The 26,575-nt window shown below is 35.7% G+C and overlaps 3 protein-coding genes across 8 annotated transcripts; 1 reads left to right on the forward strand and 2 right to left on the reverse strand.

Moving 5' to 3' along the window:
- Nucleotides 1–1,433: 1,433 nt before the first annotated feature.
- Nucleotides 1,434–9,862, reverse strand: LOC107864522 (retinoblastoma-related protein 1). 2 transcript variants are annotated; one of them, XM_016710914.2, is made up of 18 exons: nt 9,585–9,862; nt 8,234–8,344; nt 7,937–8,076; nt 7,750–7,846; nt 7,573–7,619; nt 6,457–6,655; nt 5,872–5,938; nt 5,575–5,751; nt 5,311–5,504; nt 4,328–5,213; nt 4,041–4,200; nt 3,869–3,941; nt 3,246–3,422; nt 3,042–3,161; nt 2,820–2,958; nt 2,584–2,696; nt 1,919–2,034; nt 1,434–1,833 (listed from the first exon to the last, which is right to left on the reverse strand). In XM_016710914.2, exons 1-18 carry the CDS (start codon nt 9,690–9,692, stop codon nt 1,677–1,679), a joined length of 3,081 nt encoding a protein of 1,026 aa, XP_016566400.2. In that variant the 5' UTR covers nt 9,693–9,862; the 3' UTR covers nt 1,434–1,676. The 2 variants fall into 2 exon arrangements, with proteins under 2 accessions (XP_016566400.2, XP_016566399.2); XM_016710913.2 differs by having other exon boundaries at nt 7,937–8,079; nt 9,585–9,861.
- Nucleotides 9,863–17,378: 7,516 nt separating this feature from the next.
- On the forward strand, nt 17,379–19,176 carry LOC107864523. Of its 4 annotated transcripts, none has more exons than XM_016710915.2 (2): nt 17,379–17,596; nt 18,226–19,176. In XM_016710915.2, the coding sequence occupies exon 2, from the start codon at nt 18,244–18,246 to the stop codon at nt 18,856–18,858; it is 615 nt and encodes a 204-aa protein (XP_016566401.1). In that variant the 5' UTR covers nt 17,379–17,596; nt 18,226–18,243; the 3' UTR covers nt 18,859–19,176. The 4 variants fall into 4 exon arrangements, with proteins under 4 accessions (XP_016566401.1, XP_016566402.1, XP_047264940.1 ...); XM_016710916.2 differs by having other exon boundaries at nt 17,424–17,601; XM_047408984.1 differs by lacking the exon at nt 17,379–17,596 and adding an exon at nt 17,620–17,684.
- Nucleotides 19,177–20,460: 1,284 nt separating this feature from the next.
- Nucleotides 20,461–26,069, reverse strand: LOC107864524 (probable leucine-rich repeat receptor-like protein kinase At2g33170). Of its 2 annotated transcripts, XM_047408983.1 has the most exons (4): nt 25,413–25,920; nt 24,356–24,594; nt 21,616–24,282; nt 20,461–21,066 (listed from the first exon to the last, which is right to left on the reverse strand). In XM_047408983.1, exons 3-4 carry the CDS (start codon nt 24,086–24,088, stop codon nt 20,687–20,689), a joined length of 2,853 nt encoding a protein of 950 aa, XP_047264939.1. In that variant the 5' UTR covers nt 24,089–24,282; nt 24,356–24,594; nt 25,413–25,920; the 3' UTR covers nt 20,461–20,686. The 2 variants fall into 2 exon arrangements, with proteins under 2 accessions (XP_047264939.1, XP_016566406.2); XM_016710920.2 differs by having other exon boundaries at nt 21,616–24,594; nt 25,413–26,069.
- Nucleotides 26,070–26,575: the final 506 nt, after the last annotated feature.

Raw genomic sequence — 26,575 nt, forward strand, 5'->3', positions numbered from 1 at the left:
TAATTTTACATCTTCTCTCTCACATTGTCTTCTCCACACGTATTTTTTAGCTTAACCTCCATTAACACTCAAAATAAATTTCACTCCATCAACAAAATACTCACTCTATTAACTAATACACACCATAAACACCAAATAATACTCCTTTCATTAATCAACGGAACACACCCTCTAATCTCAATTCTCCACCATTACACCATACACACTAACATCAACCCAATGACAATTAACAAAGGTTTTTGGCATTCTCTGTGGATTTTGACAGAGTTTTGAAGTTGGGACGTCTGAGACCGGAGTCGATGCAATTTTCGGCGGATTCTCGCCGTCGCTCCCTCTATTCATTTGTGCGCACCAACAATCAAGATTCATTACACATCATAGCAATAAATCAAGGCTCAATATAAGTAATTTCTCACTCCATTAAATAAACAAAAATGTTATTCAAACTCTTTTTTTCCATCCCCATCTCCATCCATTAGTTTTCCAGTGTTTTTTTTTCTTTTTCTTAACACAATTGATTTTTACTCCATTATTTCTTGAAGGTCAAGCTCACAATATCATGTTTTTACTATTTCTTGCTTCATTATTGTGTAATTGGAGACTTGCATTTTTTTTTTCCAGTTCCATGTTCTTTTTCTTGCTCCTTCCACTCCCAGCTTCACTTGAAATTCCCATGTCTCTCCTTCCCATGTATCTAAAATTCTAGTTCCAAGCAACTCCCATTCGTATTTATATTTTCTTTCGTTAATTTATTTTCCAATTGAACATTAACCTCATCCTTCTCCATATTTTTCATCATGTATTTGAAATTCGTGAAGCTATTAATGTAGATTGATTATTGTTAGAGAATAAGGAGGGATGTTTATCATTATTGGAAAGTTCAATCTCCATTAATGGAGGTTTAAGCTAAAAGAAAGTTGGGTAGAGAAGACAATGTGGGGGGGCTTTTTTGTAATTATATTGGGAATAAAACATGTGTCATTAATTCATTGGATGTAGTTGCCATGTATTTTGGCCCTTTAAAAAAAAATTAATTGTGTGTATATATAATGATGTGACAATGTAAAATTAGATGGTACAAATTAATTGATCTGGTAATCCATGTTGGCAGCGAATGTAACCTACGCACGCACCAGAGCTGATGTCGAAAGGTGTCAACGTGACACTTTATGGCTACTCGAGGTGTCAAAAGTGAACAACGTCTACTTGAGGTGCCTAAGTGAAAGTTCGTGCCAAGTTTAGGGGACCACCGATGGATTTGGCCGAAAACAAATGAAGTAAAAGCCAATTTAACTCCACAAACGAAAGAAATAGGGGGGAAAAAGAAGGGCAGGAAGCAATTTTTTCCAGTTATCATAAGTAACAAGAGGCTAATTGCTTCAGCAAGAAGTGCACATTCAGCAAACATCAGTTTTACCTACTTAGCCAGTGAATTGGATGCTAAACCAGTACTCTTATTAAGGAACAAGGCTATCTATATATATTCCCATCATAAGAAATCAACACGAAAAAAAATTAAAAAAAAAAAGGAAGGAAGCATCGGGCTGGTGGCGGGCATTTTACATCAACTTTACCGCTCATTCTAACACCCCTATACATCTCTCTACCTTACAACTAGGAAAAGAAATGTCAGAAACCGAAAGCTATTTTATTTACATGCAAGTTTGTGCAAGGCATTAGGTCTCGGGATGCTCAGTCTTCACAGCTGCACGCGGTGATGATATGCATTTCCCACCGTTTTGAAGGTAAAGGCTGTTGGCAACTATAGAGTCGCTAACCAAGCCAGCAGCATCAACGTCATCAAAATTGAGAGCGCCTCTTAGCCTCCGATTGCTGCAGATCAAACAAGTTTTTTCAAGTATTTGACATGAAATATACTTGGATTAAGGAACCTGCTGATATGTAAAGAACCACATACCCGTTCAAGCGGTTATTGATTACAGTCAGATCTTTTGAAGGGCTCTGATAAGCATGAGTGCTTTCACCCACACATGCATAATAACTTTTAGAGCTATGGGAGATCAAGGCATCCATCTGAAATCAGAAATAATAGATAAATATGTGAAATAATGGACCAAAGAAATGTGTACTCAGATTGTAACTGGAAATTCTAATAATTCCAACTGTGAGAACAAAAACTCGTCCTAATAGTCCTTTAGGCTAGTGAAAGATATAACTACCGATGGACAAGTAGCTTTCTACCATAACAGGGACAAGCAATAACAACAGAATTTAGCAGGCCAACGGAAAACTGCATCATCGCCTTGGCAGAAAAATCCCCTCCCACCTGAATAAGCATCTTCCTTTCCACCGTTTCTTTTTCTTCCGAGTTCAAGATTCATACAGAAGCTGGAGTCCTTACTTATTCTCACTGCTAATTAAAATATGCCGGGTAATCTCTATTGGAGATATTCTCAGATAGAAGAAGCCAGCAATAATTAATTAGGATTAAATCACAGTCGAAATTCATCCATTTCAATTATAAAGGTATATTTCATATATTTCTCAACTTTGAAGCACGCACTTGAGGTATGCCGAACTTCACAAGTCACATTGGAAAAATATTGTGGATTAACTCATTACCTTAGATGAGCGCAGCGGAGAGACATAAACATTATGCGCAGCAGATACTTTCTTCGGAGACATGTCAGGGAGATTGGGAAATGGAGAAGGTTTGGGGGATGCCGGACCTTGACCTGAAATTAAGAACAAAAAGAAGCCAGCAGTTTAACATTGGTACATGAGAAAGAAATCAGATATAGAAACCAAACCACAAGAAAAATATTTACTTCACAAAACACATCATGAAGACAACTTACCCTCGTTCTTGGTTTTTTCAACATGGTTATTCTTTTGCTCATTTCCAGCAGGTGCAAGCTCGACTAATAATGGCTTAACGGAGGGAATAAACATTTCATTGTAGAATGTGATGATATCAACGTGATCTGAACCTGTCCTCTGTTTAAAAAAAGAAAACTGGTCAGTGATTCTAGATACTGTAAAGGACTAATATCAACAATCTAAAAGACTGATCATATTACCCCATTGTGGCGTGTTGATGCCCAGTCAATAAAAACACTTCGGAAAACTTGTGGCTTGCACTGAGGTTGCTTTCGGTAGTTGTATATAATTTCTTTGAAGGTCAAGTTGAGTTGTGAAATCTGCATGTAATAGAAAACCAAGCTATAAAAATAGAACATTACAGACTACCAACTTCAGTATCCCCCATGTTCCTGAACATCTACCTTGGCAACTCCATAGAAAGAGCATAGGATGATCTGGTCAATATGTCGGTTGAAGAAAAGACTTGTCCTCTGTTTGAGAATCTTCTGAAAAAGGCCATATACAGTCTCCCTTACTTGCTGAGAAAGTTGCAGCCGTTCAATCATGCCATTGATTCTGACAGCAGCCAACTTTGCAATCTAGATAACGTGATGCAATAAAAAAAAAGGTCAAGTAATCAGCAGACTAAACCAAAGGAAATCTTGATCGAGGAAAAAAAAAGTTTCTATAGCATTATAAACAGAAGAATCAGAATCCAGAAAATCCACATTCAAACTGCTAGATTCCACTGTTTGCCTCAGCCAAGTCTGACATTTTTGCTTTATATTTTTGAAGGAGCTACAAGAAGATTAAAATCAAGAACTCAATTGTCAAGAGTTACTTGGATCAAAAAGTTAGCTGTTACAGAGATGTAATTCTGTCCAAAAAGAAGTTGAGAATTGAGACCATACAGAGCACTTTCGGCACTAACTGGCGCATGTGAGCATTTGAACAAGGTAAAATTGTGCCAGAATAACAACTTCAACAAGAGATTGACACCATACTCCCCATACAAACTGATAGAATGCCTTGAACAGTTTTATACCTTGCCAAAGAATACACTGATTGATGTCTCCGCACATGTTTCCCCTCCACCGCCAGGGCTTGGTCTAGTTGGGCTGTAAAAGTTCAAAAGATCAACTCTTTATAGCAAATTACAAATCTCTCGATTATAGAGTAAATAAAAACTTAAGAATCCAACTATAAATCGAAAATACCTTGCGAATGCTGACTGCAAAGCAGGAGGAAATTTTGACTTAATATTGTTGAGAGCCAAAAAGCGATCCTTCACAGGTGACGTGAAGGAATTTCGATCAACCAACACACTGCGATATTCAGTACACAATCTCTTCGGTGACCGGATATCACCGAGTTGACCTAGTAAGATAAATAATTTGATATAAAGTTAGGTTAGTTTTCCTCCTAAGAATCTAAAAGGGAACAATTCAGGATTAAACTGTCCTGGAATCTAACGAAGCTTTGAGATTAGGGGCAAACAAGATACCATTAGGGGCCAAGTCGCTCTTCTGTAGAGATGGCAGTGGCGGTAAACTTCCTGAAGAAGGGTTAATGTGCATTGCAATTGCATCCAAAGATGGCATTGGTTCAGCCAACAAGCCCTGGCGATTAATTTCTGCAGAAAGTGATGGTTTTGCAACAGTCAAAGAGTTGTACATTGAAGAGCCCTTTTCCCAAACCATGCTCTCCAAGAGCCGTTCTTCAAGTGAATTCAAATGGCGTCTCAGTTCTCGAGGAAGAGTTTCTTCATGCCTAATGAAGCTCTCTATCACCTTACTGAGATCAAAAGATGTGATTCCTGTTCTCTCCAAAACAGCTGGAAACAACATAGTAACTGTCTTGTGAGTGGCGAGAACTAGTTCAGCTGAGCAGGCGAGCATACATCTATGAAACCTCTCATTGGTTAGCAATGAAGTTAAATTGGTCACATGCAATATCTGAGATTCTGCAATGCACATAGTCTGCAGAACCCTATAATACAACTTCAAAGCCTCAGATCTACGTTGCTCTGCCCATATGTTGTCCATTAAGCTCGTGCTTTGTAGGCTCCCAGCTGCATAATGCTCCCCAGGACCACTACTTGGAAATATAGCCTCCAGAATAATATGAGCCCTCCGGATCACATCAGCTGATATATTTCTATCACAGGAGGACAAGAATCTCTCCAGCTCTGCTGAAGGTTTTGGCTGTAGTGGAGCTATGACAGTACGCAACCACCTGGCAGTTGTCATCGCTGTGCTTACAGGTGTAGCTGCCATCCTTGAGTTACCACAGTTTGGATTGCTACTAAAATTGGATGCACCAGGAGAACGGTAAGGAGAGAGTGGGCTTGTAATCGTCTTTGATGGGGAAGCCAAAGCATCAAATTTCTTCTGCACAACAGAAGAAAAACACAGACGTGCTTTCAGTGAGTGTTCAATTTACTGCATATGGGCTTTAATAAAATCAGGAGATATCCTGAAAACAAACCTTGACTCCATTCATATTGACTGAACCTCCGGACAAGCTTCCTGACCCCAGCAAGCTATCCTCCTCATTAACAAAAATCCTCTCATCCAGTTCACCCTTGTTCTGAATTACATCATTGTAATCCTTTTCCAGTATACTTATACTTGACGATAAAGATGACTCTTCCAGTAAATCCTCAAAATAGGTCAAACCGTCTGCAACAAACTTCCTAACTTTTAGGAAAAGCAATTACTAAAGCAAGAAATTGCTGATGTCGAAACAAACCTGTGTCGATGTTGTCCAGGTTCTCTGCCCTGAATTCTGAAGCCATACAAGGTTTCTTCTTCAACTTTCCTGTTATTAGATTATAAACTTTGTCCATGGTCTCCCTTAAGTCATCTACTGAGGTCTGATAAATGCTGCTTAATGAAACAAGCAAGTCCACTTTGTCTCCTTTCTTAACTGTAAGAAAATTAGCTTTAGTACAGGGTAAACACCATCATAGATATTGAGGCAGAAAAGTTGAAGAGGTATGGACCAAAACCCATACTCTTTTAATGCAAAATATTAAAAGATAATTACCAAATCGCGGGGAGTCATTGATGTTGAAATTTCTGAAGCGGACAGGTACATGTATTATTAAGATTGCCTGCACCATGGTTGATGAAGCAGTAATCAGACTTTTCACCTACTTCTTAAGAGCAACACGGTATTATCCAATCCATAGAAATGCAATGGGAAAGATATTAGATGCACCGTGTTTAGTTATTGAATACATAACTGTTGTACCAGTTATGTCAAAGACAAAAAAGAGTATAAATGTGCCAAGCTCAGCTTGTTTAAATGGAAAGTGTAGCAGAATAATGCATTTTGGTGAAGATAAAGGCGCAGAAGAACAACAACCCACTGGCCTCATAATTTATTGGGAAAAAAAGATGTTTCGTTTGAGATCCACCTTAAGCAGATTGGTGCCTGTACTAAACAACACCCAAGTGATGTAAAGCACCTAACCTAAAATGCACCTAGCTTCATGGCTTATATCCACCTTTACAACATTGCATACAAGTTATACAGAGTCTACCATCAGCATGTCCAATACAACATGCACATCTAACAAAATAAATCAGACAGAACCCAAGCAATCAACAAGATGGTATAGGAACTGACCAGCACAGAAACTAAACCATTTGTGCATGTCACGAGGTCCTTGAAGCGGCTAAATACATGTTCGCGAAGTGAAAGAAAAAGCAACCAGCCAAAACGATAATATTGTGGCAAGAGGATAGTTGAATTAAAAGTAGCAGCATGCTTGTCTTCATTGCTACTGCTTGACAAAAACAGTTCCTGGTATGCACGCTTGTAGTACCTACAAGCATTAAATACGTTATCAAATGTACCACAAAAAGCTATATCATGCGTAATAAATTAATGAATACCAGAATCATGTCAGAAATAAAGAAACAAGAATTTAGAAAATTACTTTGACCTAACAGAACTTTAAAAGTCATAATACAAAATATATTCTTTTTTTTTCTTTGATAACCGTGGTGTCCGGACCAGCTTGCGTGCACCTTGACTAAATCCACGGGATACCTGCCACCTCCCACCAGCAACAAGTACCAGGTAACTCCACCAAGGCTAGAACAAATGAGAAGAAAACACCTAGTGTTTGTCTCTGCTGGGAATTGAACTTGAGACCTCATGTTGCTCATCCCCACTTCACTGAACCACTTGGCCACACCCTTGGGTGCATAATACAAAATATATTCTGTCCAAACTCATCCTACCATCCTACCAGAACAACTTTAAAAAGGCATAAAACAAAGAAATAAGAGCATAGCCAACAATTTGGCAAATTCCACTATAAACGACAAAAGATTCAAGTCGTTCATGATCATAAAGATTAGTAAACTAGTAAAGCATCCAATGATATGACCGACTGGAAAACACTAAACACATTGCTTAAGTTTCTCAATCAAGAAGGTTAATCTCCAAATGAAATGGAGTTCGTTCTCTTAATCATTTTGGCATGTTCATTATGATAGAGAAGACGATGACATTGGAAAAGTACCTTCATTCCCCTCGAACAAATACATAATTGACCTACCGTGTAAAATATGATGTTCAAGTACTACCTTAGTAGAGAAGTAGGATAAACCAAAAGGTTTCTTATATCAAAATTCGATTAAGATTATGATGTTGAGCAGTAAAAAAGCATAAATATGATAGAATATCCCAAAGCATCACAAGTAGAGAAAACTAGTGACTGAAAAGAGTACCCACTTGCTTAAAAGGCTCAAATGCACAAAGTTGGTCTGCAGTTCCTTCGCCTATAACAATGGTGCAAACAAATTAGAACCCATGAATAAATGCTTAAAACATAAAATACTACTAACTAATCATTGAATAGAAATGACAATGGTTTCAGAACATGAGAGTAACTCGCCGCGACATCATTACCTGAAGTCTCTTCTCCCAATCTGAACCATATAGGTTGCTTAATATTGGACCAACTTTAACAATAAAATGCGGAAGCTCCTTGAAGAAGTCTACGACACTATAACAAATAAAACAAAATATATAAGAACAACATGAATCAAGACATTTACAAGAACCACAAAGACCATTTAAAATTAGATAAACCTACTTGAGTTTCGCCCCTCGCAGAATTTGGCATAAATCAAATCCATTTCCTTCATTCCCATTACTCGAATTTTCTGCTTCTTTCTCACTTAATCTCTTCACCGAGAACAGAACAAAGACAAACCAATACCGTTCAACTTCCTCCTGCTGTTTAAGAACACACTAAAATCAATTCTTGTCCATACTAATACCAATTAACCGTGTAATTATATAATATTCAAATACAGAAAACAAACCAATTAACCATGTTATTTATATAATATTCAAATAGAGAAAACAAATGGAGCATAAAAGGCATTACCGTTATAGCTCCAATAGCAGCATTATTTAACAGTAAAAGATGCTTACTGTCCTTGAACAGCTTTATTGCTTCTAGCATAAAGCTCTCACCCGCGGACAATCCTTGGCCATTCTGTAAACCATACATCACGTGTTAAAATATCAACCCCCGCTTAAAGAAAACATTTAAACACACCAGACAACAAAAAGAAAATAGAAAGGAACAAAATTCGCATACATAGCTCTCCGAGCTTCAAGGAAAGAATACAAGAAAAAGAAAACGACAAATTGAAAGAACAAATAAACAAATTAGGGTCTTTTTCCAAATTAATAAAATATGGATAAAGGAACATAATCGTATACGACAACTCAAAATTAATTGCTTGTATGAGATTTCACTGAAATTTGATGAAAACTATAATATAAAACAAAAATTAACAATTCTCTAACGATAAAGAACAAAATACATAAATCTTAATAGCTCCATCAGTTCGATTACCCACCTGGTGATCCCCTCCGCCATTTTCCCTCCCCTCACCCCCACTCAAATTATATTTTGATTTAAAAAACAAATATAAAAAGGATCAATTTTTGGCTCTTTAAACAGAAGCAAGAACAAATAAGAAAATCTTAGTGGCTCCATTGGTTCGATTACCCACCTTCTAATTCCCTCCCCCATTTCCCCTTCCCCCTCACCCCCACCCCTACCCCCTCTCCCCAACTTCTTAATTCAAAATAAAAAACAAACAAATAAAAAAGGAACAATTTTTATTCATTTAACTGAACCAAGAACAGGAAAATCTTAGCAGCTCCAGCTAGTTCGATTACCCGCCTTATAATCCCCTCCCACATTTCCGCTTACCCCACCCACTAGCCCACAATTTTTTTTTCCAAAAAAAGAAAAACAACCAAATAAAAAAAGGAACAATTTTATTCTTTTAACAGAACCAAGAACAAATAAGAAAATCTTAGTAGCTCAGTTGATTGGATTACCCACCTGCTAATCCCCTTCGCATTTCCCCTTCCCCTACCCCCCACCCCCACCCCCACTCCCCACACCCAACAATCTTTTTTATCAAAAAACAAATAAAAAGGAACAATTCAAGAACAAATGAGGAAATCTAAGTAGCTCAATTACTTCGATTACCCACCTTCTAATCCCCCTCCCACACCCACCCATCCATCCCCACAATCTTTTTTCCAAAAAGAGGAAAAGAACAATTTTTTGTTCTTCTAACAGTTCCAAGATCAAATTTTTCAACTAAATTAAAAAGGCGGGACGATCATTTCAGCTCAATCATTTCAAAACTATATACCAAAATCAAACAAACTAAAAAAAACAACTAAAAATCAAGAAAAGATGAATCAATAACCTTGCAGAAATCCGTAAATCGAACATCAACAGAATCAACAGCAACACCATTCTCTTCAGAATCCAAATTATTCATAGAAATTAAACACTTATTCCCCTCCTCCACCATTATCAAGAACCAAAAAAAAACCAAGAATTCACCACCCCACAATTCAAAATTCACCCAATTTATCAGATCTATACAATTTAGATCCAATTTCTTCAACCCCCAAATAAACCCTAATTTTTTCTCTCTCTATTTTTGCTTTTTTTATTTTATTTTTGTTTGATATGCTATAGTTATAAACCCTAATTTTCGCGCGGGAAAATAACATAAAAGGGATGTTATGTGTTATGTACCATGCATAGCCGACATAAATGTGATATTAGCCAATGATAATTCGACACGTGTTTTGTCTGTTAGGCATTTTACCGCCAAATTACGTAACGAGTCTCCCGCGGGAAAAAATTGACTGTTAGGATTTATTACTATAATAAATAAAAATAAATTTATATAATAAATTATTTATTACTTAAATTGAGTTTGGAATTTTTTTTGGTTTTTTTGGTAAGTTATATTAATTAGTTACTTTATTGTGAAATTTAGGTGATAGAATTAGGATCTATAAAATCGACTTCTCTTTTTGATTATTTTTTCTAAAGCGTGTGTAATAAGGAGTTTTGTAAATATATTTTTTTACATTATTCTCTAATGAGGTTGGATATGTTGTTGGTGTATTACCTAACTAGGTGATAATAATAACCATTGAAGATTCTAGATACATCATAATGTATCTATTTTCTTTTCTTACTGCTTTGATAATCCATTACCGTTTTTTTAAAAAAAAATAAAAATAATAATATATCTAGTGAAATTTTACAAGTGATCAGGTCTGATGAGGATAGCGGATACGTAGACCTTACCACTATCTCAAGGAGGTAAAGAGGTTGTTTACGAAAGCTCGACTCAAGTACAACAAAATCAGGTATAAAGAAGAAGAAAACGATGAAGAAAATATAAAAGGTAACAAGGGAATAGTGCAAAGCTTCAAGAAAGAAACAAAAATACCAATAAAATAGTGTGATAGTCGAAACACAACAAACAATAAATTATGATAGATATCACAAGTAGAGACTCCAGTACTACAATACTACAACAACAAACACCAATAAGTCTAAACCCTCGGAAAGTAAGACAATACTCCTCTCCAAAGAACCTTCTATTTTAATACGTGTCTCAAAACCCTCATGTCTAAGATCATGTCCTTGATAATCTGCATTACACTATGTCTTTTAGAGACAATCTTTCTATTTCTATAGTGTAAAAATAAAGTCCAAAAACACTAAACCATTCCCAAATTTCACATGTAAAATCTCACAAAATATGTTATTATTTATATTATATTTTTTCAAATTTCATGAAAATACCGGATTGTGACGAACTTTTGAAGGTGGTCAATTTTTCCTCAACTAAGGAAAGCAAAGTGTTATGACAAATATGCCTAGTGGGCCTTGTTTGATTAGATCAATGTCAAGGCCCATTAGGACCAAGTTTCATGAAATTTAAAAAATTATGATACAAACAATAACATATTTAGTGAAATTTTAAAGGTGGATCTGAAATGGTGAGTGTTCGTAGACTTTATTTCTATCTTGTAGAAATAGCAAGACTATTTTCAAAAGACATGACACAACGTTAGGTTTCCAAGGTCACGACCATAGATAAGAGGGTGTTGAGGGCAGGTATTAGAGTAGAAGGTTAGTTGGGTAGGAATGTTGTCTTACTTTTCGAAAGTTTAGGCTTGTTGGTGTTTGTCATTGTAGTATTGTGGCATTGTAGTTCCTACTTGTGATATCTATCATAATCTGTTGTTTATTGCGTTTCAACTATTGCACTATTAGTTGTTATATTTGTTTCTTTCTTGTACACTTTGCATCATTTTCTTATTAATTTTTATATTTTCTTCACTGATTTCTTCTTCTTTATACTTGAATTTGATGCACTTGAGCTAAGGGGCTTTCGAAAATAGCTTATCTACCTCCTCGAGGTAGTGGTACTTACGTACACTCTATCTTCCTCATACCTAATCACTTATGGGATTTAACTAGGTATGTTGTTGTTGTTGTTGCTGCTGCTTCAACTTAGGTAATGGATTATCAAAGCAGTATAAAAAGAAAATACAAAAGTAAAGAAAATAAAGCCAATAATAGGAGAAGTCTTACATGACATTTACAAAAAAGGAACATTAACAACAACAAAATAATGTGATAGTCGATCACAAAGCGCCACAAACAACATATAGTAACAAAAACAAAGGGACAAGAAACTAGAGAATAATGAGAATAGTACTAATATGAAATGAGAAATAGGTATGGTGTGCCAAACTACCACCAAAGTATTTCATAGTAAAATGAGGCGATACCCAACTATCTATTAACCTTCTATTCTAATTTGCAACCTCCCCATATATTCTTTTATCTAAGGTCATGCCCTTGATAAGTGACTATTATTCGATTCAGGGGATGAAAAGTTGTTATTTGTGAAGTCTAGCCTATTTTATAGAAAGCTTTAAGATGCAGTGTAAAGAAGGTTTCCAGGAGTGGTTTATTGAAACTGACTCTCTTACTCAGAGGAACATCATACATAAGATTTGAAAAATACCATGGAAAATTGCGAAAATTATTGATGAAATAACAATGAAAATGACAAAACAAAGGGCATAAATAAAGCATGTGTTTCGAGAAGGCAATTAACTGTCAGATTATCTTGCAAATTTAGCAAAAGCAAAATCACAAGTGAATAAAAGTGCTTTAAGGATCTACCAATTATGCAAAAGAGGATAATCAATATTGACAAAGCACAAGTACCATCAATAAGGATGAGAACAAGGAAGATCAAACCACATGAAGAAGCATTGCAAGTAGGTAGCACATGTTAATTGAAATAGGCAAAGTAACTAATATATATTCATAAAAGTATGCCCCATTTGGATCATTACAACAACGTTAATATAAAGGTTTTGTTGATCTATGTTAGCACACAAAAACTTTCATCGGAAAGTCAGGGGTTTGACGTCATTTAAGTTTTGAAACATGGAGGTCATCAAGGATTGCATGCATAGATCGGCAAAATGTTCAAGCCAAATATTAGCTGAAAATAGAAAGTAAAAGCTGGTCAGACAAGGTTGAGGGTAGAAACAAAAAAAGAAAGAAAGAAGCTTATCATTGGTCGGGCTGCAAACTCCAGAAGGCTACCTCCATTGAAGTCACTCATCGGCGGACAAACCCTTCCCTCCTACAAAGGAGCACAACAAGTTAAAAATGGGAAATAGAGGTGAAGGGTAAAAATGGAAAAGCTACATACCTCTGAACATTGAATGCTCTTGTGTGGCTGAACCAGAAGACAAAGAGAGGAACGAGGTAGAAAGAGACCTAGAGTAGAAGACGGCGAAATCAAAGATTCTGACGACTGCCGTAAGAGAGCATGGTGATAATCCCGGTGGATTTGGAAACTGAACTAAAGGAAGAGTTTAGGGCACACCTCTTTTTTTATAAAGCTGACTCCAGGATTGGGCCGCGTCACAAAGATCTTGATTTTGCTAATTTTTTGTTATTTCTGTTTTGGGCCGTTTGACCGGCCTAATTTTTGTAAATAATTGCTATTAATAAAATGACCTAAAAAGCCAACAAAAAAAATACCCTATTTTACATCTACAAGCCCTACAATAGTACAATTTGACACTCTTTTGTAACTCTATCCTAACAAAGATTGATTCAACTTCAATTATTTCGTCTTGCACAAAAATTAAATGCTATACATAATCTCTTTTTAATAGATCTGAAATAAGAGGAAAAAAATTGAACTTTCGAAATTAATTGATGCATATTGCATGAGTAAATTGACAATTATGCATGAATAATTAACGATTTAACATATATAATTGCACCCAAATTGCTAAGATTACTTCTTTTGTTTTGTTGATGCATGAATAAGAGATAATATTGTTTCTATAGAAAAGATATAAAAACACCACTGAAGTTGTCCCGAATTTTTAAAAAAGACACTTAAAGTTGGAGGGAGTCCTACTACGCCACAAAACTAGTTAAAACCATTACAAATAGCCCTTTTTGACCTATTTTTCCACCATCTTTACTTTCAAAGTCAATAAGTGTAATACACTTTCATTTATATATTATTATTTATTTATTTAAATTTAACTCATTTAATAAAGATTCTTTTTTTTTCTCTCTTTCTTCTACCCTTCAACTTCTGCACCATAGTCAACCAATTTTCACCTTCATTGATACAGTCACCAATTCCATTGTAGGGTGATAAAATAATTATCAAACTATCACTAACTAATCTATGAAAATCAAACCCATTAAATAATCAAAATGAGAATACTCAAATTACCATCAATTAATCAAAATCAAAATACTCAAGTTATCACCAAACTAAACTTGAAATTGAAATCACCTTCTTTTCCAGGGTACCTTCAAATCGAGATATTCCTACTACCTTACTACTTTCAATCTTTATTTTTGTAGGAAAAAATGAAGCATTGAAACAATTATTTTTGTATTTGAAAAAATAAGAAAGATGAGAAATTAACATTATTTTTCCAAAACAAATCTGCAACAATCAATTCAATAGAGTCAAATAAAATCTAAAAATTATCCTTTTGGATTTTAATTAGATAATTATTATATCGTAATTTCTATTACTAAAATCAGCTACAATAACTAGATAGGAAGGAGAAATAGAAAAAGAGAAATTGCTTGGTTTTTTTCCTTCAAAACCTAATCAAAAAATAAAACTTGATTTCAAAAATTTTAAGCAAACTAAGATGAAATTAAAGCTCCAAAGACTAAAAAGTAAGAAAAAATTAGAACATAAACGAAAAAATCGTATCTTTTAAGGTTGATTTTGTTAAGATTAGACTAGGAAGGGAGTGACCTTTTTTTTTGGAAATCAAGTTCCAAGGCTATAACAATGGACGTTGGGAGAAATCAGATTTTTAAAATGAAGAAGAAGGGTTTTAAAAATAATTGTCAAATTTAATTCTATGTGGCGTTTTCTAATTATTGATTGCTAACAATTTTCTTCATTCACGCACGTCATAGGCGTGACCACACGCATAGGCTCAAAATGGTCTATTTACAAGGGCATTTACAAATTTTGTGGTGTAATAGATTGCCCGCAAAATTTAAGTATCTTTTTTGCAAATTCTAAACAACTTCAATGATCATTTTATATCCTTTTTCTTGTTTCTACAAAAAAAAAAAAATTGGTAGTGACTTGGATTTTGTGGCTTTGCAAGTATCCTTTGAGAAAATAATTAATCATGGGAATAAAGTGTAGTGCGACTTGTTAGATATATTGGTCGATATGATATTTTTCACAAAATTAGGAGTAGCAACTAATACATATCTTTTGGGTTAAAAAGAAATTAGAAAGAGTTTTCTTAATCATGTCCTCTCATCTTAAAAAAAAAAAGTAAAATAAAGTACGATTTTAATACAAGTGATTCATCATTAAAGAAAGAAAAAGTGATCAACACGGTCCTAAAATGATTGTAATCCTTGTATCTTTAATAAAAAAATCTCAAATTTGAAGTTTCACGAATAGAAAAAGAAAAATTTCTTGAAAGCGTCATCATCAAACATTAGCTCTACATTTAGCAGATGTAAATTTAATTAAATTTTAATGGGATATTGAACACAGATTTTCTTTAAAAAAAATAAAATGAAATGAATAGGAGACTTCACAATTTTGCTTTAAATATCTTTTTTAAGCATGTGTAGTACGTCTGTACGAATGTGGAAATTCTATCCAATGCACTATAGTTGTATTTCTTTTTTAATCTACAAAACTCTCATATAATTCGTGTTGATTGGATTCTTTTTCTTTTTTAAATTATTGTGTCCGCATCAATTTGATATATGTCACCTTCCACCAACTCAAAGCCCGTGTAGATTAGCCCGAATGAGTTGGGCCGATCCGTATTGACAGCTCTAGTTCGTATGTTCACTTGTGAACCCCTTGGTGAAAATCCTGGCTCCATCACTGGCTAGGACAAATGAAAAGAATTACCATTAGATTCTAATTATGTGCTTAATACCAAGTGGCCTTTGAAATTAAGCCGTTAATTAACACTTTTCCCCCCCTTTATATAAAGCAAGAATCTTTCTCTTTTTTGATTTTAGGCCGGTGCTATACTTTTTATTAGGTATGGGCATGTATCAAACCAATAAGAAAACTTAGGAGATTTAATTTGAGTTACTTCATGGGAAAGTTATTTATATGTAATAACTATGCTATAAAATTTGTTTTTGATTATTTAGTTGATGATGTGTAGTGAAAGTCGAAAAGATATAGCTTTTGTTTAGGCTAACAATAATATAGCCGATGAGATTTCGTAAGTAAGGTCTAAGAAGGATAGAGTGTAAGCTGACATTAACACTACCTCGTGGAGATAAAAAGGCGGTTTTCGAAAGTTCAGCAACAACAATATTCCTAATGAAATTCTACAGGTGAGATTTAACGACTATAGAGTACGCAGACCTTACTACTACCTCGTGAAGATAGAGAAATTATTTTCGAAAAATTCTCGGCTCATATGTATCATAGCCATTGTTTAGGCAAAAAGACAAATAATGGTAAAGTTGCTTTGTGGGTAAATTAGTGCATGGTATAAGAGGGCATGAGAGAAGAGAACCACCTAGGAAGTACCAATCGAATGGTCAATGAAATGAGTGAAAATTATAAAGATAAAAAACATTAAGTGATTCTTTTTATCTGTCTAAACGTTGGTAAGTAGCTAGAAGCGAGGCTCGACAGAGTGTAAGATATGGATTCATCGAAACAAATAACTCAAATAAGTTGTATTATTTCGACCTTGATCTCATAAAATTCAAATATGTACTAATGGAATAATCAAAGTACGTATGCACGCATAAGCTGGCTCGAAAATTACCGTTATACTAAAACAAGTAGAAGAAGCTAGGAAGTACAGAGAAAAAGAGTACAATAGTTTAACAAAAAAACTAGTAAGTGTAACGTGGTTAGAAAGTTGAAGATTACGTACTTTACTACAAATTAAATATCAAAGTAATTAGAATATTTTATTATGTGTTTGTGGAAGCAGGGGTGGACCCAAAATTTAAGCGTCGTGGGTGCTCGTGAGGTTTGAAAACACATGTTGATGCCTAGAGCTTTAAGGTTTCGCCCGAAACTAAAGCACTCAACTATCTTCTTAGTTTTCTGGGTGCTTTTTTTGAAACTTATAGCAATTTTTACATTTTTTTATATAATTATACCTAGTTTGCGTCGAATTTAATGAGTGTCGGAGCACCAAAAAATGCATATAGGTCCGCCCATGTGTGAAAGGCAGGGCGAAAGGATATTCATCTAAACACACTTAGCCAAAAAATCACATTGTATATACAACTTTTTTTTAATGTATACAGCGGCGAAGTCAAGATTTTCATTGAGGGGTCAGAAGTATATATACGAATTAGTCGAAAGAGTTTCAACATCTAGTATATATGCATAAAAAAAATTTATCATATAAAAAGTATAAAAACAGTATAATTTTCCGTCAAAGAAGGTTCAAATGAACCCCTGGAGCAAAAGTGGCTCCGCCACTGAATGTATATAGTATATGTTAAGCTTTCTAGATGAAACTTCTGCCTCTGCCACGAAAGACGACAAATATACAATAAAATAATCGAATTACACGCAACCTGACCGAAAAACTAATGTTATCCACAAAAGATAAAAAGAGTTGTAAAGGATAGTTTTAACACTAAAAAAAACAACTATAAATATCAAAGTTTATATCTATACACTTTCCTAGAAATATCAAAGTTAGCTAGTTATATATTGAAGTTGAAGAGGTCATTATGCAGTAGTGTCCTAGAAATACTACTGGATGTGTGACATAAGGACAAAGCAAAAGTTGCTAAATTAAAGTGTTGGGCAAGTTGTGAAGAAAAGCAAGAAGATTTTGGTTGTTTTAAATCAAATCTAAAGTGAGGTCATTTCTAATTTTAGCAAGTATAAATTGATATTCAAAAGAATATTTGCTATTGGGTTGTTGCTGAACAATTCTTTAATTAAGTTAAGATTTGTGATTGAATTGTTCTTATACTTTTGAGTAGTTGTTAGATCATTCTTTAAGATTTGTATGAGGATATGTTAATCTGTCGCTAAATAGGATTAGAGATGGATTTTTGATGTTTAGAGATACAACCTCTCTCTCACTAATTCATGTTTTTCTTTTAGTTAAGCTCCAAGAATTGATGTCCTTTTCACCCAAACAAGTAACCTACTTGGCCCCTCCCTAGTTGTAAAATGCTAAGTTGCTCTGACTCTTCAAAAATATCATTGCGTGTGTGTCCGATCCTCCACAAATAGTGTATTTTTGAAGGATTCGACATGGGTGCGGCACATTTTTGGAGAGGCCGAGCAATTTAAGCAAAAAGAGCTTTTGTAAAGGTTGTGTAGTATAAAGTTGTCAAGTTTTTTATGAAATGGAGACCGTTGCTAACGCGGGATGCTTTGTGCATCGATATATATATATATACATATAAGATCCTCTTACTCCACAAAATGCTTTATATGTTGACTTAAACTTGTTTCATATTTGACAATTTTTCAGATCACTTAAAGAGTAGCCATGAAGAACAACTCAGCAATCAAATTCCTAAAGCATGTCATGTCAGTACTATCCACAATGGCCAAATCAAAATCAACAGCCATCAAAAGCAAAACTGAGGCCATAAAAGCTAAGTTCATGGTCTTAACATTGCTCAAATCCAAGAAAATCTCTCTATCTGGACTAGGAACTAAGGCCATTTCTCACAAGATCCATTCACTATTAGGCCATAAAGAAGAAGAAGATGAAGATCATCACGACGAAAACAACAAGGCCATTGTACTCTACAACCACTCCTCTGAACCCGGTGAAGAATTTTTACACTATCAGTATAGTAACGGGACCAATGAGGAGATACTACTGCTAAGCAATGGCGAGGATCACGATTATGATGATAAGTATCCGGATTTGACACATTCATTGTTCGATGAAGAGGACGAGTACTTAGGTGATCCGAATGCATCAGCGATAGACATGGTGAGGAATTTCAAAGAGGAAGAAGGACAGAACTTTGTGCTAGAAGACGAGATCGATAACGTTGCAGACTTGTTCATCAAGAAGTTTCACAAAAGGATGAGACTGCAAAAGCTTGAATCTTTCAAGAGGTATCAAGAAATGCTAAAGAGAAGCACTTAATTAATTATAAGGAGATTGTTGATTATTACTCATTGCTAATTCTGCAATATTATTATTGTTGCAGTAGTTCTTTCATATAGACAAATGGATCTAGTTTTATTTCAACTTTATGGAGTGTTTTTATTGAATAAATTTTCATGTCCTTTGTCCCCTAGTACAAAATAAGGACTTGAACTAATAAGTTGGGATCTTTTAAATGCAATATAGGCATGTATGAATCAAGATTTTGTATAAGTTTCTAACTATGTAAATTTTATCTCGATTATGGGATCGTATCAGTAATCATGTTGGAACTTTGATTATTTATGTTCTTTTTCACATTTGCATAGTCTTTTATTTAGTCATTCAAAAGTTTGAAGAGGTACTTTTGTTTGTGGAACAAAGGTTGATGTGTAAATTTATATATTGTTGAGTGTGTTGGATCCTTCAATAGCTATGCATATTTGGAGGATTTGATACGAGTGAAATAGTGTTTTTCGAAGGTCCAAGCAACATAAGTCGAAAGCAAATCAAATCAAATTGCAAATATCACATACATGGAGGAGTCCTCAAGCCTTAGGGGCTAATTGGGAGTGCAATACAGAAAGGCAACTGTTAAGACTCCACTAGCACAATTATCGGGTAACACTGTCCAACAATGCTCAGGTAGATCGGAAGAGATCACCTAACAGTTTTTTGTCTCTACACTAATTTCAACAGTAATGTCCTACGAGTTTCATCCACTTCACTGAGCGTCTTTTTGTCACCCTCGGGTGTTTTGAATTGGTGTGGCGCCCATGAAGGTGTGCGGGTCAACAAGGACAGACTCATAAGAATGACCAACTTTTAGGCTGGCGAGCTTCTGAAGAAGGGGGCGCACATGATACCTTATGCGAATTCCATATCGGAAAGGGAGAGAAAAAGGTAAGGCATAACACAAATCTACACGGTACACACACTTTTGGGGCTCGATATGACATAGCCCGAAAGACAAATCCGTGTGGACCTAGGCCAAAAGAGGACAGTTAACTACATGCATACTCCTATACCACTACAATAACTCTTGGACAAGAGCCAAAGCAAATTCATTGAACAATAGAAGAGGGTAAAGAGGACAGTGCTCAAAGATGATTTAGGATTTAAGGGTTAAGTGTCCCTTCCAACAACATGATGGAGTCCTTTGAGAGTCAAAATTAGGCTCTGTAGGTTTAATGACTCCTCCACCTGAAGCAAATTAACCAGAAATAACTCGAGCATCGCTTAAGTTCAACCAGATACATCGGGTTCAAGCCTCCGAAATGGAGAACTTCTTGGTAGGGAGCTTTACTCCCTTAGTAGGCCTGCTCAGCACGAGTCTTGATTAGTCGGGACCAATGGGTGTCGAATACAGATTGTTAAGAAAACTTGGAAAAACGCATAAACAATGAGTCCAAAACTCAAAAAAGAATAGGTGTCACAACAACAAGTGAACATATACCCAATACGTTACAACGACAATTACTATGCCTTAGTCCCAAATATATGTTCATCAGGAAAACAAAAGGAGAGGGGGAGCATAATTTCCGCAAAACAACATCATCCAGAGACTCGTAATATATATATATATATAGTTGGTCCTAAAAGAAAATCATAATCCGTAATGCATATTATTTTCCATAATCTTCAGATGGAGAACTATTGAGATAGCATCAATCAACTCCAAACTAGTTCTTGAAAGTGATTGATGAAATTTCACTATGCGAAATATACATGGGAATATCTATAATTTAACGATGAGGGGAAAAAAATTACAAGGAGAATTAGAACTAAAAAATATCAAAGTTAATTGAGATATGCTTCTTACATGCATCTAGAAGGAGTTATCTTTCAGAGGGAGATCAAAAACCGGAGATGAGAGAAGGTTCCCTTCTTGCTCGTCAGACTCAATCAGCATCAGAACAACCTCGCGCATTGTGGGACGATCAAACGGGTTCGTGCTAGTGCACATTAGAGCAATTTTTAGAACACTAAGCATATGACTAACAGTAGTTTCATCTTCCAAATCCAATCGGCTATCGAGTATCCCTGATGTCAATGAATGGTCCCTAACATAATGCCTCACCCATGTGACAAGATCACCACCTTGTTCTAGGGGTTGAACGGGTGCTCTTCCGGTTAACAACTCCAAAAGGACTACCCCATAACTATAGATATCACATTTTTCGGTAACTTTCATGGTGTAAGCATATTCTGCAACAGAGAAGGCAGAAAACATTTATAACACAGGATGAAAATTAGGAAAGGGATATTAAAGATATTGACTTGTTTCATATAAAATTTTAACTATCAAACTTCAACAAGATATCCAGTTCATATTACAAAGAGAAGAAATAGACTTTCAAAGCGAGCAACAAACTGTCGAATATCTAAACTGAACATAAATATGTGGGAACGAGGATGACCACATGTATCAGAAAGAATCCCAAAAGTTCGTCTTAGATACATAGGGCAGTTTGTATGGCATCTCTTGGCATAGAACACGTATAAAATGACAAGTATACACAAATAAAGTTAAAAAGCATTTCATTATTGTCTTCGGATACTCAAAGAAAAATCGAATAAAATTCTTCTAATCTCAAGAAAATCCTATTCATATCAACAAAAACAGGAAACACTTTCAGAGTGAAGAGACATATAATATGTGGGAATAAGAATCAAGTGGAAGTATATTTCTCGACATATTTATATAGATAACAAGGAAACATCAGAAATTGTCCGGGATAAAATAGAAATACATACCAGGGGCAATGTATCCATAAGAGCCAGCGACTGCAGACATCGATTTAGATTGAGGCATATCAACAACTTTGGCCAAACCAAAATCACCAACATGAGCTTCAAACTTCTCATCAATCAAAATATTATTGGACTTTATATCACGGTGGATGATCCGTGGCTTGCAATCATGGTGTAAGTAAGCAAGTCCGTGAGCAGCCCCAACAGCCACCGTAAAGCGAGTTGGCCAATCCAATCTACAAGATGTACTGTGAAGCAATTCACCCAAGCTACCTCTGGCCATATACTCATACAGAAGTAAATTAGAACCCTGGTGATAGCAAAATCCATATAGCTTTACGATGTTACGATGCCTAATCTTTCCTAGAGTTAAGATCTCTGTACGGAAGCTATTGTCAATGTTATTACCCTCTCTATTAGAAGCAAGCTTCTTGACTGCAATTGTTTGTCCAGACTGCATGACTGCCTTGTAAACTGTTCCAACAGCTCCTCTTCCAAGAACATAACAATCATGAAAATTGTTTGTAGCCTCAACCAAGTCCTGGAAAGTGAACCCCTCTTTGGGACGGAAATAAATGTCCGGATCGGTAGATGATACGTCTTTATCCTCGCTTGCAACCATATCAACAGGATGGCGCTTCATATAGTACAAAATTACCACAATCAAAACAAGAGAAACCCCACCAATTGCACCGGCAACAGAAGTAATAATCTTTCCTCGAGGAGAATCTGCATTCTTGACTCTAGGAGGATTGGCACTGTAAGCTGTAGGTGCATTACATCCACCTAGAGGCCCACCACAAAGACCTTTGTTTCCAAGGAAGCTGCTGATGTCCATGTTCCGAAAGAGTGGTATATCTGGCAGTGGTCCAGTCAGGTCATTGTATGAGAAGTCAATGCCCAAAAGACTTGTCAGGTTACCAAATGTGCTCGGTATTTCTCCACTCAGACGATTGTTGTTGAGATAGAGGTACTCTAGTAGGATAAGATTACCAAGGTTAGGTGGTATGCTACCAGAGAGATTGTTGTTGCTAAGATCCATTGCAATTTGTAAGCCAGTAAGATCACCCAACTCTGATGGTATTTCACCTGACAATAGATTACCGCCCATCTGCAACTCAGTCAAATGAGAGAGGCTCCCCAATGCTGCTGGTATTTTTCCAGATAACTTATTCTCTGAAAGCAAAAGACGCTCTAGCTGCGACAAACTACCAATGTTATCAGGTATAACATCAGTAAATCTGTTCTTGCTGAGATCCAGTCGCTGTAGTGCCTTGCAGTTCAGAATCTCTGGAGGTATCGGTCCAGTGAACAAATTCGCGGAGACATTGAAAGTCACAAGCCGGGTAAGATTTCCTATCTCCCTTGGCAACTGGTTGAAACTATTGCCTGAAAAATCAAGCCTCTGCAACTTCTGACAATATGCAATATCAGGAGGTATCGGACCAGTGAACTTGTTCTGCCCCAGTTCAACAGCAGACAGGTTTATCAATTTGCACAACTCAGAAGGAAATGTCCCCGTGAGCCTGTTATCATTCAGACGAAGTTGCACCAATGAATCACAATTAAGAACACCAGACGGAATATATCCATGCAGTTTATTTGATGCAAGATTCAGCAAAATCAAATTGGAATTCCTACAAACAAATGGAGGAATCCTTCCTGTGAGGTGGTTGTTATTTAAATCAAGCACCCAGAGTTGACTATAAACGCCAAGACCTTGAGGAATAGTACCAGTTAAAGAATTCTCAAAAAGCTGTAACTGAACTAATTCCTTTTGATACTGAAAACCAAATGGAATAGGGCCAGTTAGGTAATTAATCGACAGATCAAGACTAGCTAAGTTCTTTAAAGTTGTAAGTTCATCTGGTATAACACCTTTGAGATGGTTCTGGAAAAGAAACAACAATTTCAGACTCTTTATTTGACCAAACTCGGCTGGAATTTCTCCGGTCAGAAAGTTCTCTGAGAAATCAATTTCTCTTGCCATAGAAAGATTACCAATCTCCCTTGGAATGGTACCATTTAATCCATTCCGGTATAGGTATAACTTCGTCAAAGTTGTGAGTTTCCCTATTTCAGCAGGAATTCCTCCAATCAGATTGTTCTGATATAACGCAAGCAATTGAAGTTGCGTAATATTTCCAAGTTCCTTTGGAATATAGCCAGAGAATTGATTTCCCCAAAGTACAAGTTCTTTCAACTTACTAAGCATGCCAAGTTCTTTCGGTATGTTTCCTTCCAGGCAATTTTGTGTTAGACCAAGAGATTCCAAGCTCTCACAACCACCTATCTCTGTGGGTAAACTTCCAGAAAGTGAATTCTGCCCCACTCGAAATATTGTCAAATTTTTCAAACTTCCAATAGATCGAGGCACTGGACCGGTTAGATTATTGGTATATGCAATGAAAGAAACTAGAGACGAGAGTTTCCCGAACTCCTCAGCAATAGGACCAGAGATCATGTTGTTGCACATGTTTACATCCTTCAAATTCGACAGGTTATACAGTTCAGCAGGAATTGGACCATAAAAAGTATTATCATGGAGCTGGAGGGACTGCAATTTCGAGCAATTTCCAATCTCTTTGGGAATGTTCCCGGTGAATCGATTGAAAGACAGATCAAGATAAGCTAAATATTCAAGACCACCAATGCTAGAACTCAAAGTGCCTGAAAGATTCATAGAGCTCAGATAAAGAGATTGCACAACTGGATTATAATCAGAAGTGCAATTCACACCTACCCAACCACAAGGAGTTTCATCGTCGGGATTCCAATTCCCTAGACGGTTAAACTGATCCCACATATTCTTCTTCAACTCAAGAAGGTACATTCCTTCCTGATTCAATCCTTCGGCGGGAGAAACCAGCAATAGTACAGCAGCCACCAAACCACTTATCCAAATTAGAACCAAACCACTTCTTGATTCAAAAATTCCAGCCATCGCAACAATTTCCAATAAGACAAAGGTCTCAGTTTGACCTGTTAATCCAACTACGTGTTAATACCGTTATTCGTGTGTTCAAAAACAGTAAAACCAGAAATACATTAGAATAATTTAGTTCCAAGCCCAACAGAAAACTATGCTTCCTTGTAGAATTTAATCCCCTTAGGTTTTGGATTAATTCGTCCCAGAATAGAACGGAACTCTATTCTGCAATACTGGCGATAGAAATTGCAAACTTCAATGAACTCAACAAAAGAAGCAGACCACACGACACTTTGTTTTGAAAAGTGTGCAGCAAACTAGGGAGAGAAATTTTTCAGATTTCGGTCTTTTTTTATCTAAAGCGAGACATCTGAATTTATAGACAATGAAAAGGTGAGACTGAGTTGTAAAATGAACTTGGAATTTAACAAAGAACCCTCAGAGCCAATAATCAAGAAGAGTAAATGTATACTAACTACATAAAGCAAGATGAACCAGAACAAACCAGAATAAGTTCCACAAAGAATAATTAATCAAGGGAAAAAGGCCCGAAATATACCTAAACTTTGGCGAAATTTGTTGTAACACAACCCCTAGAATATTTTTTACTGTATTTTTGTGGCATATTTTTGCTTAGCTAGATCACTTCAAACCCTTACGCGCTCAGTGTGCGTGTATTCACGCAGTGGTCCAGCTGGCAAATACATGCCACATAAATACGGTACAACAGATTGTGCTAAAGTTTAGGTATATTTCGCACCTTTCTCCCATTAATCAACTAACTTCAATGAATCCATTCCAATAAACTCAACTAAATAATGAATTCAAGAATAAGTAAGAAACTCATTAAAGATCTAAACTTTAGCATTACCTCTAAGCTATTGAGTCCATCACCATGTCAAAAAGAGCTGGAGTCCACCAAAACACCAAGAAAAAGCAAAGACAACCAAAGAAATAACTCTCAAGTAATTCCTTTAGATGATGACAAAGCAAAGACCATATAATTCATGAACTGTGAAACAACAAAAATAAAGATTATACTATATCTAAAAAAACAAGAATTTCCAATAATGGTGGGGATCTTTCTATATACATGCAAGATTTTGAAAAGGGGTTGTATAAAAAGTGAAAAAGATTCAACCTTTATTCAAGGACAAGCCAAAAAAGGACTAGAAAAATTCAAATACACTGAATCAAGAAAGCCCCTTTATTTTATTCATTAAAATTATGTAACACACAAAAGGCCAATTCTTCCAAATGGCAATGATAGTAAAGGATCTTTAGGTAAATGGAAAGGATGGATATTAGTTCTTCATTGAAGCTTTAATGGCAGACAAAGCATGCTTTCACTAAGCACCCCTATAACCCGCCTAACCCCACCCCCCAGCCCACCCTAACCCCATTTCTTGGCAAATATGATGATGATGAATTGGAAGTTTTGTTCAACACCAATAACTTGAATATGTATTTTCTTGATTCTTTTTTACTCTATCTTAAAAGTCCTAATCACTTTTGGCTTCTATATAGCATAAAGTTTTAGCCTTTTTGAGTGCTTGAAAAAGTATATAATAACTGATGGATGAACTTTTTAGGCATTACAGTAAATTAATGCTACAATAATTTTATTTATTATGGAATTCTGGGATTAGGACAATTTTTGGGTTTTTTCTTAAATTAACTTTTTGGGTTTTTGAAGGGAGAGTTTTGAGGTAACTGGCAAAGTTGTGCGACCACGAGGTTTTAGGTTTAGAAGTTCAAGTCATGAAAATAGTTTTTTCACAAAAATGTAAGTCAAAATTATATACAATAAACTTTTGTAGTCCGATCATTTCATGAATATGTTGGAAGCTTTGTCGCATAGAATTGTCCTATATTAGAATTTGTGACCAAAATTTTGTTGATCCGGTCCTAAAAAGTTCACGGTGTGATCATATTTGTGATTTTTTGTTGGGTCTATGATGGTAGCGTAGAGATCGGGCCACCTATATATTTTTGAGCCTAAGATTTATTTGTACGTACATATTATATACATCA

The sequence above is a fragment of the Capsicum annuum genome, chromosome 3, assembly GCF_002878395.1.
Source record: "Capsicum annuum cultivar UCD-10X-F1 chromosome 3, UCD10Xv1.1, whole genome shotgun sequence".
Classification (NCBI taxonomy): Eukaryota; Viridiplantae; Streptophyta; class Magnoliopsida; order Solanales; family Solanaceae; genus Capsicum; species Capsicum annuum.

What these genes read in the sequence shown, in the direction of transcription:
- LOC107864522 (XM_016710913.2), bottom strand. Translation starts at nt 9,692, where the DNA reads ATGGTGGAGGAGGGGAATAAGTGTTTAATTTCTATGAATAATTTGGAT. An exon ending in ATGGTTTAGTTTCTGTGCTG is followed by an intron (nt 5,939 to 6,456) that starts GTCAGTTCCTAT and finishes ACCATGGTGCAG; the next exon opens with GCAATCTTAATAATACATGT. An exon ending in TTGCAGTCAGCATTCGCAAG is followed by an intron (nt 3,942 to 4,040) that starts GTATTTTCGATT and finishes GAACTTTTACAG; the next exon opens with CCCAACTAGACCAAGCCCTG.
- LOC107864523 (XM_016710915.2), top strand. Translation starts at nt 18,244, where the DNA reads ATGAAGAACAACTCAGCAATCAAATTCCTAAAGCATGTCATGTCAGTA.
- LOC107864524 (XM_016710920.2), bottom strand. Translation starts at nt 24,556, where the DNA reads ATGGCTGGAATTTTTGAATCAAGAAGTGGTTTGGTTCTAATTTGGATA. An exon ending in TTATGGATACATTGCCCCTG is followed by an intron (nt 21,067 to 21,615) that starts GTATGTATTTCT and finishes TCTCTGTTGCAG; the next exon opens with AATATGCTTACACCATGAAA.